A 23322-nucleotide genomic window follows, 5' to 3' on the forward strand; every position below is an offset into this window, starting at 1 on the left:
GCCTTTTCAGCACTGTTTAGAAATAATCAACAGTTGAAAATTCTAAGAACTGTGTGTATGAGTATTGTATGTATTAAATACATATTATTGTTATATGTAGAGCATATTATGTAGAGCTGTTATGGATTTAAATATATATACACACAAAAAAATTGTTGATACTGGCTTCCTTTGTGGAGGAATAGCTGGGTATGGTAGAGTGAAGGAGTAGAAATGTTACCTTTCTGATAGTTTTTTTTTGTTTTTGTTTTTGTTTTTGTATTGTACATTAAAAACAATGTTTCCTAGGTAGTGGAATTATAGGCTATTAGAGTTTCTCTCTTCCAAATTTTCTATATTAAAAAAATCAACACAGGGAGTGCCTGGGAGGCATAGTCAGTTAAGCGTCTCACTCTTGATTCCCGCTCAGGTCATGATCTCGGGGTTGTGAGATAGAGCCCTGCATGGGGGGCTCTGCACTGGGCAAGGAGTCTGCTTGAGATTCTCTCCCTCTCCCTCTGCCCCTCCCCCCCTCACTCTACACATGTGCACGCACTCTCCTTCTCTCTCAATAATAAAATAATAAAATAAAATAATCAACACAGGAAATGTTGCTAAAAAAAACTTGTTCATCAACAAACTCCAAGGTTACTTTAAAAAATTGGCCAAATCTGATATTAACCACCAGATATTAATTAATCTGATATTAATTTCTCTCCCATACTTTATTAGAAATCAATCTTTTTCCAAAATTAAAATGATAGCAAGTGATTACTACTTTGAGTTAAGCCTCAGAATTTGTATCTTTATTCTAAGGGAGTAAAGGAAGCATTGGGAAATGTCTTCCTTGTTTGAGTTTCTGTTACAAAAAAAAAAAAAACACTCTAAAATGACTTGACTTTCAATACATACCTCTAGTCCACCATCCTGGTAGTTTTCCATTAATCTCTGTATAAATTTCTCAACTATTTGTGGTCTGCTAACTGAAAAGTCTTCTTTCATGACATGGTGCTTCCAAAGGTCTAGGAGGAGAAACACACCAATGCAAATATCATGAAGCATTGAACAATAATTAGTGGCTACTGTCTGAGATGTATCACTGGACGCAAAAAACTGTTATTTCCAAATACACAAAAACTAATGGGTGAGTCAGGGGGAGGAGGGGAAGGTGGTTGAGGACACAGAATCCTCCAGAACATAGGAATAAGGAAGATCTCTAACAAGATTCCTGACGAAAAGATTTGGAAAAGAACCTCTGAAGCCCAGTGAACAATATTTGTTAAGTCCTGAATCAAATGTTATTGTTGGTCCAACATGACATCCCTTTTCATTAAGTTCCTACATATATCTGAACAATTATCTTGGTCTAATACAACTAAATAAATGGAGAGCTATTATATTTACCGTCACAGACTAGGAATGTTGAGAGCTGACAGATTATGGATTGAAGGGCAACAGGTTGACACATGAGATGAAGCATATACATAATTATTCAAAGTAGTATTGCTTAGGACAGCAGTAGCTTGGAAGCAACACAGGAACTATGGTATATCCTTTTTTCTTTTACTTTTTAGATCAAATCATTTATTTTTTGTGTTACAAAAACAAAAATAAATCCAAGCAGGTAAAGAAATAACCATATTGTTTTAAGTGTCTCAATCTGGATTCTGTGGTATATCCTTTCAGTGGAATAGCATGCAGCTATAAAAAAGAGAGAAACTTCTCCACACGATATGAAAATAACTGTAGATTGTTACGTGAAAAATGCAAGGTGAAGAACGATGAATATGAAATGTTATCTTTTATAAGAAAGATGTGATAAATATAATAAAAGAGGGGATTTCAAGCTTATTCAAGATTATTGCTCCAGAAATTCAGCATTTTCCAGTATCACTTCTCCCCTCTTTCCTGGGTCATTCACAATAGCACACATTATTTCTTCCACCTCATAAAAATTCTTCTCTTGACTCCATGTCTCCTGTCAGCTATTGCTTCATTTCTTTGCTCCTTTTTTTTTTTTTTTTTTTTTTGGCAAAACTCACAGAAAGAAAGGCCTGTCTTTACTGTTGGTGACTTTTCTCAAAATCTTTCTTAAGCCTACTCCTCTAGCTTTTACCCCCCCACTGCTTCTCTGAAACTGATTTGTCATAAATATCAATGACCTCAACATGACTCAAAATATTCATTTTACTCAACTACCAGAAGCATGTCACATAATTTGTCACATTCCTCCTGCTTGAGAAAATTTCGCACTAGACAGTGGGATACCACTCTGTCCTAGTTTTCTCCTAACTCACTGTTTGTTCCTACTAGGTCCCTTTTGCTGGTTTTCCTTTCCCCTCCCTACCTGCAGCTCTTAACATTAGAGTGTCCTAGGACTCAGCCCTGGGTTTGCTTCCCTTTTTCCTATCTACATTCACTCCCTTGGCCATTTCATCTAGCCTCATGACTAAATATCATCCATATGCTGACAACTTTCACATTTAGATCCAATACTCACTTGGCATCTCTTCCTGGATGTCTAAAAGGCATTTCAAAGGCCATTTGGGTATAAATAAATTCTTGATCTTCCCTCCATAACTTGCTATCTCAGTTGATGGCAATTCTACTTTCCTAGTTTCTCAGGTCAAAAGTCTTGGGAGTTATCATGGACTCTTCTCTTTCTCCCACACTTGATACACAATCCATTACTGGTTACTTCGATAATATGCCCTGAATCTGACCACTTGGTATTTCCACTGCTCCCAAACTTGTTTGAGCCACCATCTCCTCTTGCTTGGATTATTACAAGAGGCTTCAAAGCAGCCTCTCCTTTCTCCTACCTTTTTTCCTTTATAATCCATCGTCAACACAGCAGCCAGAGAAATTCTATTAAGATATATCAGGTCAGGGGCACCTGGGTGGTTCAATCGGTTAAGTGTCCGACTCCTTGATTTTGGCTCAGGTCATGATCTTGGGGTCGTGAGATTAAGTCCCATGTTGGGCTCCATGCTTAGCAGGTCTGCTTGAAATTCTCTCTCTCTTTCTCCCCTCCCCCTCTCCCCTCTCAAATGAATAAATTAATCTTTAAAAAATGAAATGAAATAAAATTAAAATAAAATAAAATAAAATACGTCAGATCATGTCACTCAAAATCTGGCACAGCCTCCCCATTACATTCAGAGTAAACACTAAGAGTAGGCTCTGCATGATCCGTCATCTTTTCATTCTTCTTCTCTGTAGGTTTCATTTCCTATTGCTTTCCCTCACTCTCTCCACTCCCACCACACTTGAGTCTTTCTGTTCCATAAAATGGTAGGCACCCTCTGTATGGGCTGTTCTTCTGTATAGGCTGTTCTTTTGTCTGTTTGTCTGCCCAGATACCCACATAGCTAACTCCCTCATGGCCTTCAAGCCTTGCTCAATGTATCACTTTCTCTGTGGAGTCCATCCTGATTACCCTATTTAAAATTGCAAGTTGGACCCTTCAAACTCCACCACCACCATCCTCCTTATTTTCTCCATTATTTTATTTCTTGTGTTTATTGCTTATTATCTGTCTATCCCCTTCTAGATGATAAACTCCACAAGAGTAAGGAGTTTTGCTCCATGAAAGTAAGGATGTTTCTCCCAAACAGTGCCTAAAATATAGTAGTCTAGCACATACGAGGTGCTCAGTAAATAGATACTGAATGAGAGAATGATTTAGTGTATGCATTAAGAAGCACTGACAGTATATATTAAAACTAATAAAAATGGTTACATGGGTGGCAAAAGGAGGTCAGTGGCAGTAACTAGATCTCTAAATACATACATTTTTTGTATTGTTTTGATTTTTGAACCAGGTGAATGTATTCACTGTTAAGAAAATCAAACTTAAAAATATTATGACAGTGCTCGAGCTGTGGAAATGTCAACACTCCTTAACTTCCATATGGAAGAGCAAAAGCACGCGTGTATGTTTACTTATGTTGGGTAGGGCCTACTTTCTTGTGCACGGCCCCAGGAGAGTCTTGGAACAAAGAGAAACCTATGGACTCAGAGGTAGAAGCCAAGCCCCGCCCCACTCCCTTTTCTGTCGTGGGGTTGCTGGCCATCAGCAAGAGTACACACAGGGCCACTCCCTGTCCCCAGCTGTTTCTCATTTCAGATGTGATTTCCTATTCGTACTTTCATTTTTCTGACAGGAAACTTGGTGGATGCTAGAGGAAGCATCCGGCACAATCCTCTCAGAAATGTGGATACGACAGAGCAGGAGCCCCTGGTATTTATGTTATTTATGTTATAAATTATGTTATTTATTGGGTGGTCCTGATTTTGAAAATGGGGTTCCAGAATTCTTCTATTGAAGAATTCAATTCCAGTTGGCTATTTTCCATCATAAACATATACATCTGCCTTTGTTTTTCCTTTGGGATAATAAAGGTGAGTAGACCCAACACCATTGTCTTGGTATAGTTGGAGTGGAAAATGCAGAAGAGTTAATGTGCCTAGAAGTTCACACTTCTTAAGATGTTTAAGACTTTTAGAAGTCTAAGCTTTGACAAAATAGAGCTTATGCGTATTTCAGAAATTCTTCAGACAAGAAATTGGATACTTTTTCCAGTGTAGTTTAACTTTAGGTTTCTGGCACACAGAAAAGCCACATACTTCTGGTTTGGGGGCGATCACCTGGCAAATGCCCACGGAGCTGGTCTGGGGTTTAGCTCTGGGCTCAGCTGAAGGAGAAGTATTTTACCAAAGTGCTGGGAAATCTTCCCGCCATGCTTCTTCCTCATTAGTTCAAGTTCAGACATGCAAGTGCTTCTGTAGGCAGGAGTCAGGGGAAACCAGGGAGAGTAGAATTCATCCAAGAGAAGTAATTCCTGGCCAAGTGGAGTTGGTGGTCTCCAAATGTGTCTCAATCTCAGTGTGTGTGTGGTCAAGGCTTCTTTAAGATGAAGCAGGTTTTGACAGCAGCATGGAGGTGGGAAGGAGACAGCACACTGGAGGTTAAATTAGGGTTTTGTTCTTTCCTCTCACTGTGTTCCCAGGTCCTTTGACTGAAGGAAACTTTGACTTCGTGGTGGCCAAACCACTTCCCCTCTCTCCCTCTATGAACACTCCCCCTCCCCTCCAGTCAAGCCTTCTGTCTCTAGGAAAGGTAGCATTTCACTTCTCTAACACAAGCACCAGCTTCCACACCTAAGTGGTTCCTGGGTCCTGACCCAAGCAGAACCGAAACTTGAAGCACACAACTGCCAACCAACATTCTCCCGACCAGCCAGGGGTCTCCAAGAAGGTGGGTAGGTTCAAACCTTGTTGCTTCAAGCATATGTATGTATGTATTTTGTACTGTATTTCTCAAACTGCTCCCTAGAACACTAGTCCCTTGAGTTGATGATAGGTATTTGCAAAGGGCGCAAAGGGTTCTGTGGTCGAACAAATTTAAAGAACATTTCAGTGGGCCAGGGGTTGGGGTAACTGGGTGATGGGCATTAAGGAGGGCACTTGATGTAATGAGCACTGGATGTTATACGCAACTGGTGAATCACTAAACTCTACCCTGAACTTAATAATACACCATATGTTAACTAACTTGAATTTAAATTAAAAAAAAATTTAAAAATAAAGAACATTTGATACTCTCTCGTCTGGAGCTTTATAAGTACACACTATGATAGTAAAGGCTCTGAGAAGGTCTGGAGCAAAGAAACCACAAGTTTCCCAAACTTATTTTGACAAAAACCAACCAACCAAACAAACAAATAACCCCCACCCCCACCCCCAACCCCTGTAAAATGCAATACAAATCCTTTTACAGTGAAAAATCAAGACTAAGAGTGTTGATTGATCGAACGAAGTCTGTTAAACCGGAGAATGTTTAAAAAAATGACTTGCAGTATCTTAAACATTTTACTTAAATTAAAAAATATATACAAACAAATATGCAAACATTTGCCAATTTTCTAACACAGAACTTAGGCCTTTTCTTTGCATGCACCCACTCATTGGAGTTCTGTACTATCTTTCTTCTATAAACCATAACACATTGTGTGGTTTTCTAGTGTGCTGTCTGTTGGTTTGCTTGTTTCTTTCTTTTTTATGGAGAGAAAATTAAGAGACCATGAAACAGTCTCAACATATCATTTTTTAGGGCAGTTTGAGGTTCATAGAAAAATTGAGCAGAGAGTACAGAGGGTACCCATCTATTTCCTGCCCCCCACCCCCCAACACACAGCTTCCCCAACTATCAACATCCCACATCAGTGTGGTATGTCTGTAAGAACTGATGAGCATACACTCCCATGTCATCATCACCCAGAGTCCATAGTTTACACTACGGTTCACTGTTGGTGAAACTATGGGTTTGACAAATGTTTAATTGGCATCTACCCACTATTATATTATCATACAGAATAGTTTCACTGCCTTGAAAATCCTCTGTATTCTGCCCATTTATCCTTCTCTCCTGTCTAGACCCTTGGCAATCATTGACCTTTTTACTGTCTCCATAGTTCTGTGTTTTCTCAAATTCCATATAGTCGGGATCATACAATATGTAGTCTTTTCAGGTCGCCTTCCAGCATTTTTATCCATGTCTTTTCATGGTTTGATAGCTCATTTCTTCTTAGCATGAAATACTATTCCATTGACTGGATGTACCACAGCTTATCCATTTCGACTTGGTTTTATAGAACAGATCTCTTTTTTTGTACTCCAATTTCTTTGATTTCCACAATAATTAACACAATGCGGTTCCACTGTACTTGAACCACAATGACAAGCAAAACTGGCATGAACAGGTTTGGAGCAAACAATGACCAGTGATGCTGGGTAAACATAGGTAACCCGAAGACTGTGATTAGTATTTTGCCGGCTTGTGTTACCAAGGGAATGGAAAGCTTCAGGTGAGCCTGTGAGCCTGTTATTGTAGGGTGATTGAGAGAACGACTGCACTAACATGTTGAGAAACTGGTGTTCTGGGGCACACCGCTGGGAATGCTGGCCTTGACCAGGGTGTCTTAAGGGTTCGGAATGTGCTTCCTTCAAGCGAGACATTGCTCACTGTTAACATGTGTGTATTTATGTATTTCTAATTACCTACGGTACTATCACTGGCTAAAATCGCATAGCATGACATACCTAGGGTGAAACTCATCAACAATGAGAATGGATCTCAATCCACATTCCTAAGAGGTTTCTCGACCTTTTAAAATTTTTTGTCTGAGGATCCCTGGGTGGCTCAGCAGTTTAGTGCCTGCTTTCGGCCCAGGGCGTGATCCTGGAGTCCTGGGATTGAGTCCCACATCGGGCTCCCTGCGTGGAGCCTGCTTCTCCCTCGCCTTGTCTCTGCCTCTCTCTCTGTGTGTGTCTCTCATGAATAAATAAAATCTTTTAAAAAAAAATAAAATTTTTTGTCTGACTTCTTATCAGATGTGGTTATCTCTTTAACCTCATAGCGTGGCTGATGATAAACATGTACCAGGATTAGAAGTGTCTTCACTATTTCTTAGTGCTTGCTTGTGGATTGCCTGCAAGTAGTCACTTGAGGACACCTCAGTGTGGAGTGTGACATGTGACTTCTTACATATGGATTTAATCTATTTAGAAGTTCTAACATTTTCTCCCCACACCCTTGGGATATATGCACTCCACTTGGGAGATTGCTGACCTTATAAATGCTCAGAGAAGTTGAGAAAATCAATTAAGAAGGACTTCAATGCCAAAATGTCAAATGTGGGGAACAGCAGAGCCTTTTTCAATCAGCGGAACCCATCTCTCTGCTAAGCCAAGCCCCAGAGGCTTAACAAGGATGTCTGGAGCTACTTTTTAAAGTTCTCAGGGGAGCACTAGTTCAGCTACCACAAACTAGCACTGGACCCGGTGTGGCTGCCACATTTTCAGATGCTCACTGATAAACTGGAAACTCTTTCAGAAGTTATACAAGAAGATTAAGCCCCAAGACAAAGTGGGAAGGAGGGAGAAGATAGAGAAGGATTGGAGCATTTCTTTCTGGCTGGTAACAAATGTAGACACCAGAGATGTAAGACAGGGAGAGAGAAGACCCCGAGGGAAGGACAAGAGCCTGAGATGTCCCCTGGGTTTCAATACTCTCCATTCCCAGCTGCTTCTGTAGAAACTCCTAGCCCAAAGCTAACCTTGACCACAAATGGTGGTCTCTGCATGAAGTGGTCTCTGTTGGAAGCCCCGTCCACTATGGTTGCTTCTTGCTGAGATGAACAGTAGGTGGGTGGGGATTCCAAGGTTTTATTGCCTTCTTTGAAGGTTCCTGGTCCACAGGGGTCTCAGGAGGACTACACTGAAGAAATGTCTATCAAAGCACCCCTGGTACACAGTGGGGACTCCATCACTTGCCCTGGGGGAACTCACTACCGGAGGATACCCACATTGAGTTATGCCTAACAGACCAAAAACAAAACCAACAGTAACACAACACCTTCACTATTGGTATTTGTTTTAAAAGTCATGAGTATAGAATCTGAACAAGAGTTTAGAATTGGCCAGTACTCTGTAACCAAAGTAAATTTTGATAATATCAACCTTACGACCATTAAAAATAACTCTACCCCTCTCCTCTGCCTGACTCCTACCAGCCTTTTACTGAAGGCTCTTTCCAAGCACCACCGAGAAGCACTCTGCACAAGGCAGCACACAGCAGAACTGCAAAGCAAAAATGCTTCCTCCCTTGCCCCCCCATCCGGGTGTCTCATTAAAACCACAGCCTGAAACATGCAGATGGTTGCACCTGCTGCGTGCTTGTGGATTTTCTCCCAAGCCTCGAAGGGAGCCGCCTGGATGCAGCAAACACAGCACAAACAACAGATGCTCTGTGTCTTGTTAAATGTTCTGTAATTGAAGCTCAACCTCACTCAGCTCTCTGGTGACATTTAGCTCTCTGGTGACATCCCCAGCTGAGAAGTGGCTTGCCCTCTCACTGCATGGCCTTTTGCCAAAGTCCTTTGTGCAGAATTCAGTTACTCAAAGCACTGATAAAAGCGACAATGTCTTACATGAGGACATAGATTATTAATTCACAATACAATGTCTGTGGACTTTGTCTCAAAAGGAAAGCCTAATTTAGTTTGCTAATCAAACAACTTCTCCATAGTTTAAAGGCTGTGGACTTTCCTATAGAATTAGTAGGATTAGGAGTAGACATTGTAGTTTAGACAGGATCAGTTATATAATCAATGGCACCCTGTGCAAAATTAAAATGCAGGGCTTCTTATCCAAAAAGCAGGGGGAAAAAAGTACTACTTATAGGTACTAAAATACAGTGTTTTATTTCTTCTGCAATCTCTCTCTTGACTTGTCATGGTATTTTTATTTGTTTTCAATGTTGCACTCCCCAGGCATAGGAATGCTCACAAGGCAAGTGCGACCCTCACAGGCATCCAGGGGCTCCACCCTGTGATCAGAAGCATGAGTATATACGCAGGTGCTGGATGGTGGCCCCATATGTCCCGGCGAGGGGCAGAGAAGTTGAGCCAGGCATCGTTCCTTCCTAGGGGCCCACTGTGGACAGGCAACCCCAAGGGTATTGTAACCTCTGTATAAATCAAAGGATAGGCAATAGGCTTGCTCCATTGAATCCACCCATTAGATGTACCATGATGTTGCCAGACTAGAGTCCTTGAAATACTACCAGGTACACATATCCTGATCTTCCACCTGCTTGGGCTCCCACTGAAGCAGAGGAGAGCAGCAATTGCTGCATAGGGATGCTGAGGGGGAGGTTAGGGATGCCTCGGGTGCCAGAGAGCAGAGGAGTAGGCAGCAAAGAACCCCTCCTGGCATGGTGGGGAGGCAGTAAGAAGTTGGACTATGTATAAGGCAAAGGCTCCGAGTTCTTGGTGCATGCTCCATTGACTTACTGAATTCCACTTGCAAAACACAAATTTTAAGTTAAAATTAAGCATTTCAAGATGGCACCCATAGGGCATTAAGCCCCAAGTACTCCTGAGTCCCATGTGAGTGCAATGATCACATGTCCATGAAGTGATCCCGACTTTAGACTTCAGATGAAAGGAAATAATTGTGATTGACTTCCTACCCCAAATACATGTATTTGTAAGATGTTGACATATATGTCATATACATGTATTGCATATATACGTACACTAGATATATTACAAATAAGAAAAGCATGTGTTTTACCCATTTCAACTTTATTTCACTTATGAGTTAATCAGCAGAATTGAGACTGAACTTAACAAATGTTTTCTATTTAAAAGACTTTAAGTGGAAAGAAATACATCAAAGTGTTAGTATTCTCTCTGGGCCAAGGTGTTAAAAACTAATTTTTGTATTATTTTCTGGACATTGTGGTACTTGTTTTTAGCCATGGAAATGATACATGGATTACTTTCATAATCAGGGAAAAAAACCAATAAATGCTTATTTTGTAAAGTAATAAAATAAACACACTTTACCTGTAGGGAGAGTACACCGCTCCTTAGACTTTTCTGATACAACCAGTGCTATCTCTCTGTTAACTTTTCTTAATACTTCTTGGATCATGTGAATTTCAAGATTTTCCAGAAGTTTCTGAAGCTAGAGTAAGAAGTTTGAGAGTCACTTTCTACATTCAGTTTGTAATCTGGGCTCCTAAGTCAAATTCCTCCAGAATGGTCTGGGGCTAGGTCCTGTCCTTCAGCTATTCTCTCCCAAGGAAGAAGGAAGGGTTCCTTTCTTGGGTTTCCAAGTGCTTCTGTGAGGATAGATACACCTCTTTGGAGACCAACATCTTTTCTTCCTGGCCCACAGCCCGATTGATAAATACAATCATTTTTCTACCAAGTGGTGCTAAATTGCAAAGTGCTCAATGTCTGAGATGACCTCATGTGTTTTGGGGGGGCCTCTAAATGTGACCAGTAATTTTATGAACTATTGTTACAAGAGAAACCCTTGGGGCTGAAACTCAACTTAGATATCCAGGAGGATTTCATGAGAAGATGTAAAATTCCAAACATGACCAGGAGAAAACTGTCCCAATAGCTGTGAGCCCTTCTTTTACCCATTATGCTTGTAGAGCCCACATTTCTCCCTGTCAGAGGACCACTAGAAGTACTAGAAGAACCAGGGTTCAGAAGGGTAAGCAATGGGCTTGGGACTGGAGGGTGTGTGTGTGTGTGTGTGTGTTGCGGAGGGTTGGGGGGTAAGTTGCTGCTTGATTCCTGACATTCAGGGGACGTGAGTCTCTCCATTGACAAACAACTAGAGGATTTGCTTGCCTGTTATAGAAAGCACAGCCACGTGGAGACTGTGTCTCAGGACCAAGGTGAACAAATACCCTCTCGCACAGATCATCTAGCACATCAAATGGACTAGTGTATAAATCATGTTGTCTTATTCTTAGAAAAACAATCACAGGAGCTATTTTAAGCATTCCATTTTCCTAGGTGTGTGTGTTGGGAGGGGTGGATAATTGCGTGCTAGATTTTAAGTTTAAGATGCTACTATGTTCTCTATCATAGTTTTTTTTTGGTAGTAGTCTATCTTAATTAGAGGAAAATAAAAATATGGAGATCTAGACTTACAAAATGGAGATATTAGGAGTAGTTATTTGCTTAATCAAAGTCCCACATGCCTTTGAATACTTGGTTCCCTCCAAGCCTGTTCAATGATTTACATACCTTCAATCTACACTTAATGTTTTAGAAAAAAAAAAATGCCACCTAGGTAGATCTGTAGTTTTACATGCTTATGCCATAAAGGAAATTTTCAAAGTTAGATTCAAAACAGTTCCTGCATACCTGCTGAGTTTTTATTTCAATTTCTGAAGCTCCTTTGGGGGGAAGAAAAGACTGACTACTTATTATAATATCTTCAAATTCATCTTCTTTCCCCATCCGCCTAGCGATAGCCTTCATGCTGGGGTAGAGAATGTCAGTTCTATTAAAGAAGAGAGACAGGAATTAGCAAACAAATGTACTTTTTTTCTTTTTCAGATTCTCTGACAATTATGTTCATTCATGTTCTGTTTCCTGTAATCATGTATAAACCTCCCAACCCATTATAGACCCTCACCTCGACAGTTGCCACTCCCTTAGTCAATATTAAATCCCTTAGCCTTTCCCATTGGGTACATTTAATTTCAGCCTTTATTCTTCAAAATAATTGACAGGTTTTCTCATTCCCTAGTTACGAGGAAAGCTGACCATAATAACCTATAAGATAGACTGTTTGGGCTATGCCACCAAAGAGAAACTTTTTGTGCCCAGTAAGGTCCAAGGATGGTGAGTGGATGCTTAGTGAATGCTTGTTTGATAACAGACACATGGAAGAAGCATCATGTTTTTCTTGCCACTTAAGGCATCCCAGCTAGAGTCTGAAGCTGTGAAAACACCTCCCCATCCCGCAAATCTAGGACCTCATGTTGCATCTTATTATACCTCTGGCTGCAAGGCATGACGCCTTCAGAGACTCAACACTTGGGTCTAATGGGGCAGAAAATGGGGAGGAGTTTGTAGCAGTAGCATCTCCATACCCAGTGCTCCCTGGGATGCTATGAACTAAAAAAGCTTAAGAGTCAGCACCATGAGGACACTTGAGACACAAGTTCCCAGAGACAGAACTCTAGGTAAAACTCTTTACCTAGAGTAAATGTTACCAGTGTTGCTTAGTGGAACCCAGCACTGTCCCTGCAGTCAGTAGAACCCAGCTTTCCCTGAAAAGCACTGGTTATAGAGACACATTGCCCAGCTTCCTCTACACTCAGTGGGGCTGGATGTACCAGGATTATGGACTAAATCTCACCCTAAGAGTAAGAGGCAGGAATTTGCCAAGCCTCAGATTCCACTCATACACAAAAATTTGCACCTCAGCAGCAACACTCACCCATAGAGTTCTGAAAACTGTTTGTGAAAGGACAGAGAATTGCTGTCCTGGCCTTGCAGTTTGAGTCGGCCCCACTGCTCCTTTAGCACTTCCAGCTGCTTCCACAACACCAGAAATGATCTCAGGAAGGCAAGGGATGTCACCACATTGCATGGGTCCCTCAGTAGCATGGAGGCTTTGGGGCTGCTTTGGAACTGACTTCTGAATTCTGGCACTCTGGACAAATCTCGCTGAAAGTATTACAGAAATCCTTCTTTACTAATCATAGATCAATATAGGATAACCTTTTACATGTAGCCCATGCAGAACGAACATTTTAGAGAATGCCCAGTCTCCCCAGGAGGAATGGTTCATGGGCTTGCAGCACACTGAGAGCTTAGAGAGGGTAAGCATCCTTCTTAAATACACAGGATACAGAAAAGAGGGAAATGCCTCCATTTCAGCTTTCTGCTTGAGTCTTGAACCACTTATCTAAAAAACTCTTACTTGGGCATTAACATCGTATCTGTCTTTGAAAAACTGAGCCTTTCATGGTTAGCCTCTGCATTCTGGAAAGTGCCCTTCGAGATTTAATTCCCCATCACAGTAGAGCTGTAACATAACCTTTATTAGGGATTTTACTTGTTTTATGGATGAGAAAATGGAAATGTAAGTTTATCTCATCTCCTATTTCTCCTCCCAGCCTTTATAAGTTTATATGTCTTGGGGAATCCCTGGATGACTCAGTGGTTTGGTGCCTGCTTTTGGCCCAGGGTGTGATCCCGGAGTTTTGGGATCAAGTCCCGCATCAGACTCCCTGCATGGAGCCTGCTTCTCTCTCTATGTCTCTGCCTCTCTCTGTGTGTCTCTCATGAATAAATAAATGAAATCTTAAAAAAAAGTTTATATGTCTCTTAATTTGAACTTATTATTCAATAGGCAATTTTCCTTTAGAATTATGATTTGTTTACTCGTTTATCTTTTCCTTAAATGTTTGTTGAGGGGCTGCTATGAGCCCTGGAGGATACAGAGGGAACAACGTTTTCAGGTCCCCCTCTCTTGCAGCCAGAGGTGTGAGGACAGGGGTCACCCAGAGTGACAGACAAAATGGGGACCTGCATCCAGGCCTGTTCCCTGATGGCGGTGTCTCAGGCACAGGGAAAGGAGCATTGCTTTGCAGATGAAGACGGCAGACCTGGATCATGAAGTTCTGGCAAGAAGGGCCTCAGAGAACATTCAGGTAACAGCACCTCAGATATTCAGGTTTCTGGGCTCAAAACAGGAAGAACCACCACCTAGTGTAACTGGATCCTTGATCAGGGCTATTAGCATATCTAAAGAAAGGTATGGCTGCCAGAAAGAGGGTTAGTCAGAAGCAGAGTTGGCAAGCAAGACCCAGGAGAGAGCCGAAAGCTCCTGCACACAGCTGACAACTCCTCAAGTAGCTTACCACCTCACTAAGCAGCTAACCCAAGATTTCCAGATTTGTTTTATCCTCGGAAATTTTTCATCAAATAAAATCTTATGCAGTAACCAAAAACATTCAACAGACCGAGGCCGAGCATGATGAAGGGGTGGGGGGTGGGCAGCCTACAAGCAATGTAGACCCCTCTGCTCAAAAAGGCCCAAGATGCCCCTTTTAAAGGATATGTGTGCATTGTCACCTGAAGACCCAGCAAAAATATAACAGTATGAAAAGCACCTAGACTATATGTGAACTAGACTATATGTGCAGGAGATTCAGTGGCTAATCTAAAAGCAAATGGAGGGGTAGGGGCAGTTGAGCTCTCCCCGGAAATGGAGGATGCCACTGGCAGATGCCAATATTGCACTCTACATACTCTGCTAGCACAGGGGGCGAGTTCAGATGCAAAACCCTCCCACCACCATCTTACTAAGACAAGCAGGGGCGATTGGTTATGGCACTGTCTGGTTGCCTTGCTGAAAGCCAGAACGGGGACCAGCTGCAACACCTCCCAGATGCTTAGCTGGGGCAGGCAAGAGCAAGCAGTAGCAGCAGCATTCTCCCCCACTCCTTAGCTAAAGCTGGTGAACACAAGTAGTTGCAACATTCTTGCACTCACTGGTTGGGGCTAGCGAATGTGAGCAGTCCCAGCATTTTTCTGCTCTCAGCCTAAAGTCAGAATATGCACACAGACAAGGCACTCTCCTGTCACATTCCTGAAGCCCTGGGGACAAGCAGTCAAGACATTTTCCTGCTGTCTTTCTGAAGCTGAGAGTGTGCCCCACCCCTTACATTCTCCAGCTGTCTAGTTAAAGTCCGTGGATAATGCAATCCACACAGCGGATGCTCCTCGACTGACTGGACCTGGTGGTCAAGGGGGCTGACATTTCTGAGCTCCAAGGGAATGTATCAATCAGAAAGACAGTACTTGACAGGCCACTATTCCAGGGTATTGCAGACAGTAGACTGAAGCACAACTCTTTCTCCCTGTGAAAAAAGCCTATTTACTTAGCCTGGAGCTTCAGCTTGAGTGAGGAGCAGGCTTCAGGCCTACATATAGAGGCTACGGAGGTGCTCCTAAGGAACATAAGCAGGAAGACACCATCCTTGTGCACCTCATATGCCTTAATACAGTTCAATAAGTTCTCCCAGAAAGGAGCTTATACACTTATCTAGAGTCCCAAATTTTGCAACTGTCACCCAGAGGATACCTTCAGATCCTTTGGTCTGGAGGCTAGCAGGGATTATGATTGTGGCTGCACAACATTATATTAGCATGTATTTTTAAGCAATTTTATTTGAGAAAGAGAGATCACAAGTTGGTGGGGGTGGGGAGCAGAGAGAGAGAGAGAGAGAAGCAGACTTCCCACTGAACAGAGAATCCTACTTGGGGCTTGACCCAAGACCCCGGGATCATGACCTGAGTCAAAGGCAGATGCTTAACCAACTGAGCCACGTAGGCACCCCAATATATATGCAGATTTTAAAAGCTGCTGCCTGAGGATCTGGCTTCAGATCAGCCTGAAGCTTGGTGCTAAATGACATTTTTCCCTTTGGAACACTGACAAGCTTTGGTATATCTTCAACCATGTATCAATAATAAATCAGGCTGATAAGACAATCATAAAGGTTCAAAAACAACTAAGAGCTAGGACAAGTTTGAACAAGAAGTTTCTGTGACATAAGGGCATTTCAAGACTGAGAGACCCAGAGAAAGACATAATGCTATTGAGGTAAGTAATCCACCTGATAAAGAATTTAGGGTAATGATCATAAAGGTGCTCACAAACTTGCAAGAGGAATGGACTTCAACAAAGAGATAGGAAATATAATGAAGTATCAAACACAAGTCCACAAAGCTGAAGAATATAATACGTGAACTGAAAAATATCCTAGAAAGCTTAAAGAGCAGACTGGATGAAGCAGATGAATCGGTCAGCAAGCTGGAATGCAAAGCAATGGAATTCATCCAGATAAAGCAGCAGAAGGTAAAAGGAATTTTAAAAAATGAAGATAAGGGACCTGTGAAACAACATCAAGCAGAATAACAGTCAGATTATAGGGGTCCCATAAAGAGAAAAGAAAGAGAAATGGGCAGAAAGCTTATTTTAAGAAATAATAATTGAAAACTTTCTTAACCTAAGAAAGGAAACAGATATCTAGATTCAGGAATCCCGGAGAGTTCCAAATAAGATGAATTCAAAGACAGCCACACCAAGACACATTATAATTAAAGTGTCAAAATTTAAAGAGAGAATCTTAAGAGTAGCAAGAGAAAAACAATTGTTACACACAAGGAAAACACTATAATCAACAGATTTCTCAGCAGAAATTTTGCAGGCCAGAAGAGAGTGACATGAGATATTCAAAGTACTGAAAGGAAAATTCTTTGAACCAAGAATACTCTACCTGAGGATTAACATTCAGAATTGAAGAAGAGATAGAGCTTTCTAGAGAAAAGCTAAAGGAGTTTAGCACTCCTAAACTGGCCTTATAAGAAATGTTAAAGGGATGTCTTATAGCAGAAATGAAATGGCATTATTAACCAGCAAAAACATACAAAAGTAAAAATCTCACTGGGAAAGGTAAATATATAGTAAAGGTAATGGGTTAATTTATAAAGCTACTATGAAGGTTAAAAGACAAAAGTAAAATTAACTAAAACTACAATAATTAGTTAAGAGATACGGAAAATAAAAAGATATAAAATGTGACATCAAAAACATAAAACATGAAGGGATGTGGCAGTTAAAATGTAGAGTTTGGAAAATGTTCAAATATGAGTTGCCATCAACTTAAAAGAGACAGTTATATACAGAGTATGATGTATGTGAATCTTATAGTAACTACATAGCAAAAACTTGTATTAAATACACAAAAGAAAATGAGATAGGAATCTAAACAGAACATTAAAGATAGTCATCAAGCCAGAAGGGAAGAAAGAGAAGGAAGGAACAGAAAAGAACTACAAAAACAGTCACTAAACAAGTAACAAAATGGCAGTAAGTACTTACCTATCAATGATTAAAATAAATGCAAACAGACTAAATTTTCTAATAAAAAAAAGCATAGAGTTGCTGAATGGATAGAAAAGCAAGGCATAGGTAAGGACACACACTTTCAGTGAAGAGATGGAAACAAGACATTCCATGCAAATGGAAATGAAAATAAAGCTGGTGTAGGTATATTCATACTAGACAAAATAGATTTTAAAACAAAGACTATAATAAAAGACAAAGAGGGGCACTACATAACAATAAGGGATTAACCTCAAGAAGATAAAAAATTTCTAGGTATATATGCAGCCAATGTGGGAGCACCAAAAATATAAGACAAATATTAAGAGACCTAAAGGGAGAAACTCACAGCAATATAATAATAGTAGGGGACTTTAATACCCCATTTACATCAACTGATAGATTATTTAGACAGAAAAATCAGTAAGAAACATGGGCTTTAAGGGACACAAAGCCCAGTTAGTAAAAGGAAGGAAATAATACAGATCAGAGCAGAAATAGATGAAATAGAGACTAAAAAGATAATTTTAAAAATTAATGAACAGCTGTTTTTTTGAAAGGATAAACAAAATTAACAAACCTTTAGCTAGACTCACCAAGATAAAAAGAGAGAGCTTAAAGAAATAAAATCAGAAATGAAAGAAAAGGTACAACCGATGCCACAGAAATACAGGGAATCATGAGACAATTATTAACAATTATAAACAAATAAATTGAACTTCCTAGAAGAAATAGATAAATTCCCGTGCTTTCTATTGTCTATGAATATTTAAAAACAAATTGTGAAATAAAACTAATTAAAATAAATAATAACTTTAAGGCAAACTTACCTTGTTTATATATTCATAAAAAGAGAAGTCTTCTCTTCCTAAGTGTTTCAGAGAACGGAAGAAGGAACAGGAGACAGGATAAAGAACGAAGGAGGGGGATAGTGGGGGTGTCAGGGAAGGCTGACAATCCATCAAAAAACAGGGCCAGAAAAAAAAAAAAAAAAAACAGGGCCAGGAGGGGGATCCCTGGGTGGCTCAGTGGTTTAGCACCTGCCTTCAGCTCAGGGCATGATCCTGGAGACCCGGGATCGAGTCCCGCATCAGGCTCCCTGCATGGAGCCTGCTTCTCCATCTGCCTGCACCCCTCTCTCCCTCTGCTTCTCTCTCTCTCTCTCTCTGTCTCATTAATAAATAAATAAATAAAATCTTAAAAAAAAAAAAAAACAGGGCCAGAAAATAGTAAATCGAGAGCCCAAAGGGCCCAGCATGCTTCTTGATCTTGGTACTATTTGGTGCCAGCGCTTACTTTGCAAATGCTCCCTCTGAGTGAAACATGTAATTCTGTTGTGGAACTTAGATGGCACATCTAAACACACTTCATTTTCCACTAATTTGCCTGAAGTAGACTCATGACTCAATTTCAGCCAGTAGAACACAAGGAAAATCTACTAGAAGGCTCTGGAAAGGATTTTCTTCCTTGGTAAAAAAGATAAAACCCTTTAACGAGAAAGCTTTCTGGCTCCTGTTTTCATCTTACAAGGATGAAGGACACATGTGGCGACATACCCAAGATGGCAGAGTGGGGGCCTACACCGACCTGAGTGACTGTACCAACCTGAACTGCCTCCTCCTAGACTTGTTTTAAAAGATCAGTACCCTTCCTAGTTTAAGTCATGGCCAGTAGCACAACCTGTTACTTAGAGCAAGTGCACCCTAACTGGCACAGAGGGGCATCAGCTCAAAGGTGGAAAATCTGAAAAAGCTTCTGAAAGAGTGGTTTGGCGGTTGAAACCTGAAGGATAAATAGGAGTTAATCAGATGAAGTGGAGAGTTAGGAGAAGGAGGTTTTCTGCTAGAGGGACTGGCTTGCACAAAGTTACTGAGGAGAGGCAGCATGGTACATTTGATAAAATGAAAGAAGTTGAGGATAGAGATATCAGTGGGTCAGGACATTTGGATTCTATTCTCAGGACATTTGGAAGTCACTGAAGGGTTATAAGAGGGAAGTGACATAATCAGGTTTTGCATTTAAAAATATTACCCTGGTGAATATCCTGGAAGAAGGCAAGAGTGAATACAGGGAGTCCAATTAGAGGTCATGCTCATAGCCTAACATCAGGAGATGATGCTGATTGAGGGTTGGTAATGGAAGATGGAGAACAGTGGACAAATCTGAGAGATATTAAAGTAATAGGATAGTCGAACTTAGTGTCTGATTGCGGGGTATGATAGAGAGAGATCAAAGATGAGTGTCCAGATTTTCTGGCTTGGACAACTGGACAGGTGGTAGTTAACTGACAGGGAATATGGAAAGAGGAGCAAGTTTTGGGCAGTGAAATAAGCCCAGTTTGGGACACAAGTTCTCTGGGATGGGACAAGGATGTTGAATGCATGAATCTGAGAAGATTTATATTTGGACAAGACACGTAGATGGTCATCACATGAGTCATCATGTGTAAAGTCATCAAAGTTACAAAAGCAGGTGAGTTTGCCTAGGGAGAGGCTGAGAAGTGGAACAAACATAGCAAATAAGTGTAGAAGGGAGCTCCAGGGCCAGACTGTTAAATTGGAATCTGGGTTTCTCTCCTTACTAGGTATGTGATTTTGAGCACACCACTTAACCTTTCTGAGCTTCAGTATTACCTGTAAAATGAGAATAATGAAAGTACCTACTTCATGGAATCATTGTGAGGAGAAGAGAAACAAGTAACTACCAAAGCGCTCTGAAAAGATCTCAGTCATAGCCAAGAGTTGTGTTAATAGTATTCAGGGGAAACTTATTGACTAGACACAAAATGCACAGTGCCTAGGTCCAACAAAGTGTTTTAATTCTTTTAAACTCAGAAAAGAAAGGGTATTGAGTTTGAATAAAAATATTTTAACATATGATATTAATTTTTTATATTAACACAGTTGTAGGCTATAATGATTCAATGATTTTTTTTTTTAATGGAGGAAGGGGTCTGCAAAGACACAAGTGGCTAACGTTGTGGAAGTAAAAATGCAGACCTGGTTGTAGAAGTAGTGGGACAGAGCCTAAAAGATAACACATTGGGGATTGGGAGAGGAAGAGGGGGGCAGGAGGCGGAGGAGAGTCTGTGGGGAAGTCTGAGAAGGCCTGCTACCAATGCCAGAGGAAAACTAGGAGGGAGCTGTACTTTGGGAGCCAGGAGCAGGGAGGCTGCAAGGACACATTGTGTCAAATGCTGACAAGGGTTCAGGTTGGAGGGGACTGAAAAGTATCCAGGGGATTTTGTGACAAGGACCATGGTGCTCTTGATGAGGGTGGTGACAAATTGTAGTTTCTGAGGAGCAGATTAAAGGTAAGGAATCAGAAGTGGCTGCTGCAGATCTCTCCAGAAAGTCTGGCTCGGAAGAGGAGGCTCTTCAGATAGGGGCACCAGCTAGCTTATTCTGTGTCCAGACAAGTCTCTGTCTGGTTCCTAGATATGAGCAGAACTGTTTCCAGTTATGATACCAGGTGGGCTAGGGGCTCTTGGTACCTTAGAGCTTCAGAGGGACAAGTCCAGAGGAGGGAATGCTTGCTTAGGAGTCTATAGGCTAGCTGAGTGATGAGGACGAGAGCCCAGGCTGGAGATGTCCACCCAGGGTCCTCTCTCATACCTCTCCAGTCCTTCCGACTCCACTTCTAAATGTGTCTTCCAACTTTAAATGTGTGTGTGAGTCATAAGGAAATCCAGCTAGTTAGATGATTTGTTCCATTTGGTTTCAATGGCCCTCCCACCTTTGTTCTATTTTTAAAATGAAAAGAAATGAATGTACCACGGATCACAGGTGACTCCTGCTCCATTGCTGCTCCGAAGCAGCCTTCGCATAGTCCTGGGACTCACTGGGAAAGGCTGTTGGACAGAGGGGGCGCCCTGGTCCATCTCCCAGATACGAAGGGCCTGTAGTACAATACAGCATTGGCTGGTTATGTGGCCTGTTCACCAAGAGTACCTGAGTGTTTTTGTCCAGTGTGGCTTGCTGTCTGGAGGGATCCTCCAAGATCATATGATAGTTGCTCAGAAGTACATCTTCCAAAAGCAGTTGCATGCCCACCAGCTCTCCATGAGCCACCTTGAGGTCACGGTCACTCAGCCTACAGAGGCACAGCTAAAAACAAAAACGAACAACACACTCATTTTGAAGATTTCTTTGTATCTCTTTTACATGATTTTGGGGAGAAAACCAGGGATAATTATGTTTACAAGCCCTGCCTTCTCAACTATTAGAAAATCCATAAAAATCAGAGCAACATTTCTAGCTCAAAGTCCTCCTTGAACATCTTAGACTTTTGGCTTTGTATGGAAGTCAAGTCTCCCAGCACTTTACAGTAGCAGCTGTACATGGTAAATGTTTAGTATGACATCAATTTTTCTTTAAAAGTACAGATATAAGAACACCTGGGTGGCTCAGTGGTTGAGCATGTGCCTTTGGCTCAGGTCGTGATCCCAGGGTCCTGGGATCAAGTCCTGCATCAGGCTTCTGGCAGGGATCCTGCTTCTCCCTCTGCCTATATCTCTGCCTCTGTGTGTCTGTCATGAATAAATAAATAAAATATTTTTTAAAATCCAAACTGACTTAATATTGAACATAAGCAAAAGCAAACAGCATAGTTCCCATCACCTAGCCCCAAGAACCATCAACCTATAGCCAGTCCTGCACCTATCCCTATCCCTCCCCACTTCCATATTATTTTGAAGCAAATTTATGACTAATTTTCATGTTGTTCCTAATACTTTTCTATATTTTCTATTTTTAAAAATGAGAACACAATGATACTTGCTTAGGGAATCAGGGGAAACAAATAATCCAAAGACATTCTCCTTATGAATTGTGCTTAATGGGTTCTCTTCCTACCACTGTTCACAGGCAGGCCAGGGTCCTGGTCACAACCCCCCCCCCCCCCCCCCGCACTGCCCCGAGCTTCCAGCCTAGGTGTTTCTCTAAGAGGCTCAGAGAGTGATTGGAGATGGATTGCCATCTTCCCAGATCATTACCGGCCATGGAAATTGCAGCTGAGGCCATGAAGGAGGCCCATACTTGGTAAGAGCATGATTCTCTTCCGTCATAAGAAAGCATGACTCACCTTGTAGCACTGGGTTTACAGCTTCATAATCAAACACCTCTGCTTATCTCATAAATTATTTACCACTGACCTATGGACCCAATGACGCCTGTTTTGCAGTCTTCATTCAGTTCCGTGACAAGTGGGAAGACCTATCCTACCTGCATATTGTATTCTAGGGTATCTGGGCTGTTACTCATAACCGGAAACAGTCCTCCATCTTCCAGAAATGCTCTCCAAGGGAATAGCATAGATGCCTAAAAGAACCAAATAAGAAACACAATAATGCGCTACTGTGTCCATAAATAATAAACATCTTATATGAACAGGATTTCTGTGTCTGTACTCCAAAACGCCATAAGATGATTTATTTACTATGTAGACATAGTTCTTGATAGAAAATCTCTGATGATGTAGAAGAGAGAGTAATAATTTTTTTCCTTTTTTTTTTTTTTTTTCCAGGATCTGGCTAAACATACAAGGGTATTTAAGATTTCAGTTTACTGGTCAGCACCAATGTTTGGAAGTTCCAGGATACTATAACAGTGGGACACACTTATGATCAACAAAAGTAAACTCACTCAAATGTTCTCAGTATTAAGAATTTTAAAATGTTTTCCTTCATCACCGTTGTACTCCAGTTGTAGGTAACAACTCAAAGCCAATGCCACAACATTAACATGTGGGCCTCTGCTTTCTCCATATCACTGTCCAACAGCTAAGGCATCCCCTACTACTTATGGCACCACATGCAGCCCTGGACATAGTAGGCCTGTCCATCTGACCCCATTCTACTCTTGCAGACTTGGTACTGATTTCAAACAATTCCTAGAGTTGGAGTTGATTCAGGTAACAGGAAGCCAGGACACTTGCATCTATCTAATCTGAGGCAACATGCAAAGGCAGTAGGGATAGGCCCAATTCCTGTCTTCTGGGACTAAATGAGGGTCAAGTCTTGGGATAAGAGTAACTGTCTTATTGCTAGGGAAGGTAAGAGTG

The 23322-nt window shown here is 41.2% G+C and overlaps 1 protein-coding gene across 1 annotated transcript in view; it reads right to left on the bottom strand.

The window, feature by feature from the left end:
• LOC140636531 (uncharacterized) overlaps positions 1–23322 on the bottom strand; it is a 139374-nt gene that overhangs the window by 22359 nt on the left and 93693 nt on the right. The window contains exons 31-36 of the mRNA XM_072831833.1: positions 22485–22580; positions 21213–21368; positions 12802–13031; positions 11718–11856; positions 10395–10515; positions 892–1001 (exon numbers count right to left, since the gene is read on the bottom strand). Coding sequence (XP_072687934.1) covers positions 892–1001; positions 10395–10515; positions 11718–11856; positions 12802–13031; positions 21213–21368; positions 22485–22580 — 852 coding nt within the window. The remainder of the gene's footprint in view (positions 1–891; positions 1002–10394; positions 10516–11717; positions 11857–12801; positions 13032–21212; positions 21369–22484; positions 22581–23322) is intronic.

This window comes from Canis lupus, chromosome 7, assembly GCF_048164855.1.
Source record: "Canis lupus baileyi chromosome 7, mCanLup2.hap1, whole genome shotgun sequence".
Taxonomy (NCBI): domain Eukaryota; kingdom Metazoa; phylum Chordata; class Mammalia; order Carnivora; family Canidae; genus Canis; species Canis lupus.